At 43.3% G+C, this 11,088-nt stretch overlaps 1 protein-coding gene across 1 annotated transcript in view; it reads right to left on the reverse strand.

The window, feature by feature from the left end:
- MIER2 (MIER family member 2) overlaps positions 1-11,088 on the reverse strand; it is a 65,530-nt gene that overhangs the window by 4,941 nt on the left and 49,501 nt on the right. Inside the window, exons 9-11 of the mRNA XM_060688559.2 lie at positions 9,816-9,897; positions 1,071-1,165; positions 232-335 (exon numbers count right to left, since the gene is read on the reverse strand). Coding sequence (XP_060544542.2) covers positions 232-335; positions 1,071-1,165; positions 9,816-9,897 — 281 coding nt within the window. The remainder of the gene's footprint in view (positions 1-231; positions 336-1,070; positions 1,166-9,815; positions 9,898-11,088) is intronic.

Here is an 11,088-nt window from a genome sequence, read left to right on the forward strand (position 1 = left end):
AAGTCAAGGGCTACCTGTATTCTACCAAATTCTGACTTTACCAAGGGTGTGGGTGTGTTAATTTCCAGCTTTCAAATGCCCATATGCAGATTTCTGGACTCAAGCCACCTAAGGATTAGGGTCAAAAGCTCTGGGCGCAATTCCATGGGGATTCAATGCTTCGCCAACTACGGCCAGTGGCACCAGACATTACTCTCTAGCCAGCAAGTGGCTTCAGGAGGTAGGACGTACTTCTTCCTTCCAAACCGCGTCTGTTGGGTGAAGTAGTCGTACCGCTCCGATTTCTTCCATATGTAATAGTATTCCACGCATTCACCTACCGACCTGGTCCGGACCTACAAAAACCGGTAAAAAGGTGAAGCGTTATTTGAAAAGACGGGACAGCCACTTGTCTGAAATGGTATAGGGCAGGGGTGAAATCCAGCAGGTTCTGGAGAACCGGTAGCGGAAAGTTAGAGCAGTTCGGAGAACCGGTAGCGGAAAGTTAGAGCAGTTCGGAGAACCGGTAGTGGAAAGTTAGAGCAGTTCGGAGAACCGGTAGCGGAAAGTTTGAGTCCATGGCTGACTGGGGAATTCTGGGAGTTGAAGGCCACAAGTCTTAAACTTGCCAAGGTTGGGCAACCTTCGTCTAAATCAGGGGTCGGCAACCTTAAACACTCAAAGAGCCACAAAGGTCCTAACCGGAAGCCCCCCATTCAATTCTGGAGCCGACCGGAGGTCCAGTTCCACAACCATAGAGTCTCCTCCTAGCACGGCGTCCTTTTTCTTCTACCTGTCCTAACCGAAAACCCTATCAATTGTGAAGCCGACTGGCGACAGGGAGCCACAGCAGAGGGATGAAAGAGCCACATGCGGCTCCAGAGCTGCGGGTTGCTGACCTCTGGTCTCTAAATTGTCATCATGATGCCCAAACTTGCCAGGCCCTGCAAGAAGGTAAGAAGGGGAGTCAGCCTCCTGCCACCTAGACTTTTCCTCTGCACCTTTGCAATGGAGCCACAATCCTGCTTAGGATTCCCAGAGGACATTACAGGTACCTGGCTGGTTTTGAAAGTGGGTGACTTTAAAATTACCTTGTTGGCTTGAATAAGGTGGAAGTTTTTTCCATGCACCCGGAATCCATGTTCGAAGTTCCTGCATTCTTCTTCGCTCCAGGCACAGAGCTCATCTGTAAGGGGGAGAGAAGCAATCAGGAACAGAATGTCAGCCCTGCAAGGTAGGACAGGCCAGGTCAGGATATAAAGGCTACCAAAAATACTAGAATTCGACTTTATTGCTATAGGTTGTTAAGAGCAGAATCTTAAAAGCCATAAAAAAAAGAATCAAAGTAGGACAAACAAGCTTTTTTCTCTTATTTTCTTGTCCTAAAGTCACATTTTACTGACAGTAGATGCAGTCTGTCTCTATGGTCGTCTTCGTACAGGTAGTTCTCGACTTAGAACAGGTTTTTTTAGTGACCGTTCAAAGTTACGTCGGCACTGATAGAAGTGACTTATGGCCATTGTTCACACAACCATTGCAGCCTCCCCAGGGTCACGGGATCAAAAATTCAGACACTTGGCAAGTGACTCCTATTGCAGTGCCCTGGGGATCACGTGATCCCCTTTTGCGACCTTCTGACAAGCAAAGTCAATGGGGAAATGGATTAATTTAACAAGAATTCATTAATTAATTTAACAGCTGCAGTGATTCACTTAACAACTGGGGCCAGAAAGGTGATCAAATGCGGGCAAAACTCACTTAACAACTGTCTCTCTTAGGAAAAGAAATTCTGGGTTTAACTGTGGCCCTACTAGAAAGAAAGAAAGAAAGAAAGAAAGAAAGAAAGAAAGAAAGAAAGAAAGGAAGGCGGGAGGGAGGGAGGAAGGAAAGAGGGAGGGAGGGTGGAAGGAAGGAAAGAAAGAAAGAAAGAAAGAAAGAAAGAAAGGAAGGAAGGAAGGTGGAAGGAAGGAAGGGAAGAAGGAAGGAAGGAAAGTAAGAAAGTAAGAAAGGAGGGAGGGTGGAAGGAAGGAAGGAAAGAAGGAAGGAAGGAAGGAAGAAAGGAGGGAGGGAGGAAGGAAGTAAAGAAAGAAAGAAAGAAAAAGAAAGAAAGAGGGAGGATAGAAGGAAGGATATAAATATACATACATACATATATATCTTAGATAGATAGGTAGGTAGGTATAGATTGAAAGATAGATAGATAAGATAGATAAGATAGATAGATAGATAGATAGATAGATAGATAGATAGATAGATAATGAATGGATGATGGACGGATGGATGGATATCCTCTATAAATAAAAAATATTTTTCCTAAACTTTTAGAAATTAGAGCACTCCATGTAGATTTTTTTTAAGCTGTTCAATAACTGAAGCAGATTTTTTTTTTAAAAAAAAATTAAAGGAGAAATATGCTTCAATCTCCAAGCACTGACAGATATTTTTATCTGGTCTTGCCGGATCGTTCTGCAACGAGATCCTGACTTTATTGGAAGTGACTGCATTTAATTGTTGCATCGATCGCTGATCCACGATTCTTTCTTTCAAGGCAGGAGACGTAGGACTGCCTTGGAAACGCTCTGTTCTCTGACTTTCGCACAGAGTGCACGAGCTACGCAGGAACTGCTTAGCAAGACCTACTAAGAGGGAGAGGAGAGGGTGCGAGAATTCTAGCAACCGCATTACAGCAAGTCCTCGATTTACGACAAGCCCAAAATGTCTGTTGTTAAGCGAGACGCTTGTTTAGTTTTGCCCCATTTTACAACTTTTCTTGCCACAGTGGTTAAGTGAATCACTGCGGCTGTTAAGTTGGTAAGACGGTTGTTGAGTGAATCCAGCTTCCCCAATGACTTTGCTCGTCAGAAGGTCACAAAAGGGGGGGATCATGTGACTCCAGGACACTGCAACCGTCGTAAATATGAGCCGGTAGCCCAGGGTTCTGAATTTTGATCACGTGATCATGGGGAGGCGGCAATGGTCGTAAATGTGTAAATCGGTCATAGGTCGTTCTTTTCAATACTGTTGTACCTTTCAACATTCACTAACTGTTTTAAGTACACGTAGTCCTCGACTTGCAACAGTTTGCTTAGTGACCCTTTAAAGTTACAACGGCACTGAAAAAAGTGACTTATGATCATTTTTCACACTTATGACCGTTGCAGCATCCCCATAGTCATGTGATTTACATTCGGATGCTTGGCAACTGACTCACAGTTATGACGGTTGCAGTGTCCCGGGATCATGTGTTCCTCTTTTGCGACCTTCTGACGAGCAATGTTCATGGGGAAACCATATTCATTTAACAACCGTGTTACTAATTTAACAACTGCAGCGATTCACTTAACAAAGGTGGCAAGAAAAGTCGTAAAAAATGATTAAATATTTAATTTGATTAAATAATTTTATGGTACTACTCCCCATAAAAAAGGGGGTGTTATTAGCTAGTTTTTAGAAAATGCACTTTTCCCAAAAGGTTTCCACAATTTTGGCCACTACTGTATAAGTCTTCTTGCTATTAAGGGACTGGAGGCTTAAACAAAGAATGGTTTCTGGAATTGGGAATTCTAGTGGGGTCAAAAAGGAGAATTAGGGGGTGACATGATAGCAGTGTTCCAAAGTTTGAGGGGCGGCCAGAAAGAAGAGCAGGTCAAGCTATTGTTGTGGCCCGTCAGCGGCCTGTGAGGATTGTAGCTGATTCTGACAGTGAGGAGGCTGGTGTGGTGTTGTGCCAGCAGCTTGTGCAGCTAGCACTCGAGTCAGACAATGAGGAGGCTGGAGAAGATGTGGTGCCAGAGGTGGGGATTCAGCCAGGGCCTTCAGCACTTCCAGAAGCTCCCTTAAGTGAAGAGGACGAAGAGGAGAAGCCTCTTCTCGATGCACGGGCGCGCAGAGCTGCCAAAAGGCAGGAGTGTCTCCTCAGGAGGAGGTCTCCTCGAGAGTAAGGCTGGGGGCTAATTGGCCACTCCCTTAGCCTATTTAAGGAGGAACGCTAACTGAAGCAATTTGCAGGGAACAACTTTAGTTCATTCTCCTTCGCGTCTGGATTCTCTGCAAATTGCTTCTGGGCTTTCTGTCAACCTTAGTAAGATTGTGATTACTTTATCTTTGGCTTCTTGTAGGCTGTTAAGAAAGTTTATTAACAGCCTTTGTTTTGAAAAAGACTGAGTTATTTTAGTAAATTAAGTTTTGTACAAACTTTGTGCGTGCTGTGTTCTTTGGGATCCATAGCTGGGGCAGAACAGCTATTCTCCAAAGCACCCGAGGGCAAGGCAGGACAAGAAGCAACGGATGGAAACTAATCGAGGGGAGAAACAACCTAGAACTAAGGAGAAATTTCCTGACAGAACAATTCATCAATGGAACGACTTGCCACCAGAGGTTGTGGGTGCTCCAACACAGGAGGATTTTAAGAAGAGATTGGACAACCATTTGTCTGAAATGGTATAGGACCGTGATGGCGAACCTATGGCACGCCTGCCACAGGTGGCACACATAGCCATATCAGTGGGCATGAGAGCTCAGCTCCGGCGCTTCTTTCTGACCTGCTCCAGGGCCTCTCTAGGAGTCTGGGGAGGGCAAAAACGGCCTTCTCCACCCCCCCGGGATGTCCTACACAGGCCGAAAACGGCCCGAAAATGGTCCCACCAGAAGTTATCAAATGGGCCGTTTTCGTCCTCTGGAGGTCCTCCAGGGAGATGGGGAAGGCCGTTTTCACCCTCCCCAGACTCCTAGAGAGGCCCTGGAGCCAGGTGAGAAAGAAAAACAGGCCTACCGGGCCATCGCGTGCCAGGAGCTGGGGGAGGGGTCGCACGCGCGCACACACATGGCGCATAGAATTATGGGTGTGGCCATGTGCGCCCCCCCTCCTGGCACGTGATGGCAAAAAGATTAGCCATCACTGGTATAGGATTTCCTGCTTGAGCAGGGGGTTGGACTAGAAGACCTCCAAGCCCCTTCCAACTCTGTTATTCTGTCATATAGAAGCTGGAAGAGGAAATGGATAGCTGGAAGGGGGACGAGCCGCCGCCTCCTTTGCCCGCCCGGACCTCCGTCCTTCTCAGCCCTGCCTTCCGTGGGGGCTCCGGGGGCCCCGCGGTCGTCCAGCCGAGGGGAGCCTGGCACTAGCCTGCCAAGCGGAGTCCTCCTTCAGGCGGGGCAAGAAGACTTCCCGTTGGGATGAATGGATTTCCTCTGAGCGGGATGAAGATGGAGAAGCTGCCCGAGAGAGCGCTGGAAAGCACAATGGAGCCTGGATAGCTCAACAGACAGAGCTCTGTAATTTAACACCAGCTGTCTGCAATTAAAGTAAGATTGAATCTCGCCAGGCTCAAGGTTGACTCAGCCTTCCATCCTTTCTAAGGTAGGTAAAATGAGGACCCTGATTGTGGGGGCAATAAACTGACTTTGTATAAATATACAAAAGTATGAAGGCTATTGCTTAACGCACTGTAAGCAGCCCTCAGTCTCCAGAGAAGGACGGCATATAAATCAAAAAATTTTTTAAAAAAAATGTAAGTGCGGATTGAGCCTCCTTCAGACGTACACGATGATTTAGAGCAGTGTTTCTCAACCTTGGAAGCTTGAAGATGGGTGGACTTCAACTCCCAGAATCCCCCAGCCAGCAGCGCTGGCTGGGGATTCTGGGAGTTGAAGTCCACCCATCTTCAAGCTACCAAGGTTGAGAAACACTGATTTAGACGCTCTAAATCTAACACAAAGCATGGCTTGATAACGTGGCCAACATTCTCCATCTTAATCACTTTATCCTGGTTCGGATGACATCTCAGAGCTAAGTGTAATAAGGCTCCTTGAGATGTTCAAACCCTCCCTTAATTAATTCTTCATTAACTCTTGTCCCTGAATCCACTTGGATATTGGGGTTGTTAATCCAGCAGCCCTTCTCTTCACATTAAGGGCCGAGATTAAACTGGAGAGACCCAGGTTTAAAACTCTGCTCAGGGGTGAAATTGATCCATGGGTAACCTTTACCTTTAATCAACCTTTTTCTTTTCTTTTTTTCAATTCCCCTCCTCCCCCCCCATTTCCTTTCTATTTCTTTTCCTTTTAAAGGAATAGGTGGTAGTCCTCTACTTACAACAGTTCATTTAACGACCATTCGAAGTTACAGCATCACTGAAAAAAGTGACTTACATTGGTTTTTTTCCCCACACTATCATCATTGCAATATCCCCGTGGGTCAGGTGATCAAAGTTCAGACGCTTGTCAACTGACTCATATTTATGACGGTTGCAGCGTCCCAGGTGATTCCCCTTCTGACAAGCAAAGACAATGGGGAAGCCGGATTCACTTAACAACCGCGTGACTAACTTAACGACTGCAGTGATTTGCTTAAGAACTATGGCAAGAAAGGTCGTAAAATGGGGGCAAAACTCATTTAACGAATGTCTCACTTTAGCAACAGAAATGTCGGGCTCCAATGTGGGCATAAGTCGAGGACTACCTGTACCAATAGTAGTGTTACCAAGGAGCCTTGGTAGTACAGTGGTTTAATGCACCCTGTTATTAAACCTGTTATTAACACAGCTGCCTGCAATTACTGTAAGTTCGAATCTCTCCAAGGATCAAGGTTGACTCAGCCTTCCATCCTTTCTAAGGTAGATGAAATGAGGACCCAGTTTGTGGGGGCAATAAACTGACTTTCTATAAATATACAAAAGTATGAAGGCTATTGCTTAACGCATTGTAAGCTGCCCTGAGTCTCCGGAGAAGGGCGGCATATAAATCAAATAAATTTTTTTTTTAAAAAAAATTATTTATTTATTTAGTGTATGGCATAACGTACATGGACTAGCAATAGATATTAACATTTAATCCAGATTAACAGAACCCAATGCAAGTATAAATGCAAGCAACTATCAACTGCCTAGACAAATACAAATGTTCTTATAATATTAATAACTAGAGATTTCTAGCTAAAACCCAGAGATACGTACAATATCAGACCTCTGGACTTTTCGTCGGGCCCTGAAAACTTATTTATTTCACCTAGCCGGGCTGGCTTGATCCCATAGTTTTGGTTAATTTTAATTGATTTTAATTGGGTTTGTTTTAAATTATAGCCAAAAATATTTAATTATTTTTAAACTGTTTTTAAATTTTGTATGTTCTGTTTTATTCTGGCTGTTCACCGCCGTGAGTCCTGCTGGAGAAGGGCGGTATACAAATTAAAACAAATAAAATAAATAAAAATAAATAAAATGCCGCAGGAAACCGAGTTCTTTACATTTCAATAATCAATTCATGAGATAAGGAAATTCAAATTTGGTGGTATTTGCAAACACTTTGTTCATTTAGCGGCATTTTATTCTTTATCTACCAAGTCTCTTTACATCTTTTTTTTTTATTTCTTTTATGCTACTGTTCTTTAAATGTTGTAATAAGTACAGATAGTCCTCGACTTACGACCACAACGAAGCCCAAAATTTCTGTTGCTAAGCGAGACAGTTGCTAAGTGAGTTTTGCTCCATTTTACAACCTTTCTTGCTGCCGTTGTTAAGTGAATCCCTGCAGCTGTTAAGTTACGAACACGAGTAGTTGAAGGAATCAGGCTTCCCCATTGACCAGGTTTGAAAAGGTGAGCTTGGGGAATCTGGAGGGGAGAGAGGTTTTTTTCCAAGTGGGACTACAGAACTTCTGCCAAACAACAGAAAGGAGAGAAAGAAGAGAAAGATAGAAAGAAGAGAAAGGATAGAAAGAAGAGAAAGGAAGAAGAGAAAGATAGAAAGAAGAGAAAGGATAGAAAGAAGAGAAAGAAAGAAGAGAAAGATAGAAAGAAGAGAAAGGATAGAAAGAAGAGAAAGATAGAAAGAAGAGAAAGGATAGAAAGAAGAGAAAGATAGAAAGAAGAGAAAGGATAGAAAGAAGAGAAAGAAAGAAGAGAAAGGATAGAAAGAAGAGAAAGATAGAAAGAAGAGAAAGGATAGAAAGAAGAGAAATATAGAAAGAAGAGAAAGGATAGAAAGAAGAGAAAGATAGAAAGAAGAGAAAGATAGAAAGAAGAGAAAGGATAGAAAGAAGAGAAAGGATAGAAAGAAGAGAAAGATAGAAAGAAGAGAAAGGATAGAAAGAAGAGAAAGGATAGAAAGAAGAGAAATATAGAAAGAAGAGAAAGATGGAAAGAAGAGAAAGGATAGAAAGAAGAGAAAGGATAGAAAGAAGAGAAATATAGAAAGAAGAGAAAGGATAGAAAGAAGAGAAAGAAAGAAGAGAAAGATAGAAAGGATAGAAAGAAGAGAAAGAAAGAAGAGAAAGAAAGAAGAGAAAGGATAGAAAGAAGAGAAAGATAGAAAGAAGAGAAATATAGAAAGAAGAGAAAGGATAGAAAGAAGAGAAAGATAGAAAGAAGAGAAAGATGGAAAGAAGAGAAAGGATAGAAAGAAGAGAAAGGATAGAAAGAAGAGAAAGATAGAAAGAAGAGAAAGGATAGAAAGAAGAGAAAGGATAGAAAGAAGAGAAATATAGAAAGAAGAGAAAGATGGAAAGAAGAGAAAGGATAGAAAGAAGAGAAAGGATAGAAAGAAGAGAAATATAGAAAGAAGAGAAAGGATAGAAAGAAGAGAAAGAAAGAAGAGAAAGATAGAAAGAAGAGAAAGGATCGAAAGAAGAGAAAGAAAGAAGAGAAAGATAGAAAGAAGAGAAAGATAGAAAGAAGAGAAAGGATAGAAAGAAGAGAAAGGATAGAAAGAAGAGAAAGATAGAAAGAAGAGAAAGGATAGAAAGAAGAGAAAGGATAGAAAGAAGAGAAATATAGAAAGAAGAGAAAGATGGAAAGAAGAGAAAGGATAGAAAGAAGAGAAAGGATAGAAAGAAGAGAAATATAGAAAGAAGAGAAAGGATAGAAAGAAGAGAAAGAAAGAAGAGAAAGATAGAAAGGATAGAAAGAAGAGAAAGAAAGAAGAGAAAGAAAGAAGAGAAAGGATAGAAAGAAGAGAAAGATAGAAAGAAGAGAAATATAGAAAGAAGAGAAAGGATAGAAAGAAGAGAAAGATAGAAAGAAGAGAAAGAAAGAAGAGAAAGATAGAAAGAAGAGAAAGGATAGAAAGAAGAGAAAGGATAGAAAGAAGAGAAATATAGAAAGAAGAGAAAGATGGAAAGAAGAGAAAGGATAGAAAGAAGAGAAAGGATAGAAAGAAGAGAAATATAGAAAGAAGAGAAAGAAAGAAGAGAAAGATAGAAAGAAGAGAAAGGATCGAAAGAAGAGAAAGAAAGAAGAGAAAGATAGAAAGAAGAGAAAGATAGAAAGAAGAGAAAGGATAGAAAGAAGAGAAAGATAGAAAGAAGAGAAAGATAGAAAGGATAGAAAGAAGAGAAAGAAAGAAGAGAAAGATAGAAAGAAGAGAAAGGATAGAAAGAAGAGAAAGATAGAAAGAAGAGAAATATAGAAAGAAGAGAAAGATAGAAAGAAGAGAAATATAGAAAGAAGAGAAAGGATAGAAAGAAGAGAAAGAAAGAAGAGAAAGATAGAAAGAAGAGAAAGGATAGAAAGAAGAGAAAGGTAGAAAGAAGAGAAGAGAAAGATAGAAAGAAGAGAAAGGATAGAAAGAAAAGAAAGATAGAAAGAAGAGAAAGGATAGAAAGAAGAGAAATATAGAAAGAAGAGAAAGGATAGAAAGAAGAGAAATATAGAAAGAAGAGAAAGATAGAAAGAAGAGAAAGAAAGAAGAGAAAGATAGAAAGGATAGAAAGAAGAGAAAGAAAGAAGAGAAAGATAGAAAGAAGAGAAAGGATAGAAAGAAGAGAAAGAAAGAAGAGAAAGATAGAAAGAAGAGAAAGATAGAAAGAAGAGAAAGGATAGAAAGAACTGCCTTCTGACTCACCTCGAATGACCTTCACGTTGAACCGGAGTCGCCGCAAAGCTTCTTCTGCATTGAAGTTACATTTCACCAATTCGTAGAGGGCCTGTGGGAGACAGAAGCGCACAGGGAGGCGGATGATCAGAAAAGCAGCTTTGGCTACGGGGACAAGAAAGAGGAACCTGAGCAGGGAAAAGGGATGGGAAGAAGAAGCGAGACCTTGCCACTGTCTGTCACCGTGCACATAAGCTATGGGGTAACAATGGCTGAGGAGGGACCCAGCTCAGCTGCAGCGCGTTGTGAAGCAACGTGTGCAAGAAAACAACCAAGTTCAGGGAGCATCAAGGACCTCACAGTCGTTCTCCTCCATGTTCTCCTCTCCCTCTTCTCCACTCCCTCCTCCTCTCCTTCTCCATGTCCTCCTCTTCCACCACCACCTCCTCCTCTCCATGTCCTCCACCTCCTCCATGTCCTCCTCTCCATGTCCTCCTTCTCCACCACCTCCTTCTCTTCTCCATGTCCTTCACCACCTCTTCTCCTTCTCCATGTCCTCCTTCTCCACCACCTCCTCCTCCTCTCCATGTCATCCTCCTCCTCCATGTTCTCCACTTCCTCTCCTCCTCCATGTCCTCCTTTTTCACCTCCTCCTTCTCCTCCATGCCCTGCTTCTCCACCACCACCTCCTCCTCTCCATGTCCTCCACCTCCTCCACCTCCTTCTCCACCACCTCCTCCTCCTCTCCATGTCCTCCTTTTTCACCTCCTCCTCCTCCTCCATGCCCTGTTTCTCCACCACCACCTCCTCCTCCTCTCCATGTTCTCTACCACCTCCTCTCCTCCTCCATGTCCTCCTTCTCCACCACCTCCTCCTCTTCCCCATGTCCTTCACCACCTCTTCTCCTTCTCCATGTCCTCCTTCTCCACCACCTCCTCCTCCTCTCCATGTCCTCCACCTCCTCCTCTTCTCCTCCATGTCCTCCTTTTTCACCTCCTCCTCTCCATGTCCTCCACCTCCTCCTCTTCTCCTCCATGTCCTCCTTTTTCACCTCCTCCTCCTCCATGCCCTGTTTCTCCACCTCCACCTCCTCCTCTCCATGTCCTCCTCCATGTCCTCCACCTCCTTCTCCACCACCACCTCCACCTCTCCATGTCCTCCTCCTCCTCGTTCTCCACCTCCTCCTCTCCTCCTCCATGTCCTCCTTCTGCACCTCCTCACTTCCTCCTCCATGTTCTCCACCTCCTTCTCGTCCTCTCCATGTCGTCCTCCATGTCTTCCACCTCCTCCTCCTCCACCACCT

The sequence above is a fragment of the Pantherophis guttatus genome, chromosome 1 (assembly GCF_059756535.1).
Source record: "Pantherophis guttatus breed Tessera chromosome 1, ASM5975653v1, whole genome shotgun sequence".
In the NCBI taxonomy this organism is placed as follows: Eukaryota; Metazoa; Chordata; class Lepidosauria; order Squamata; family Colubridae; genus Pantherophis; species Pantherophis guttatus.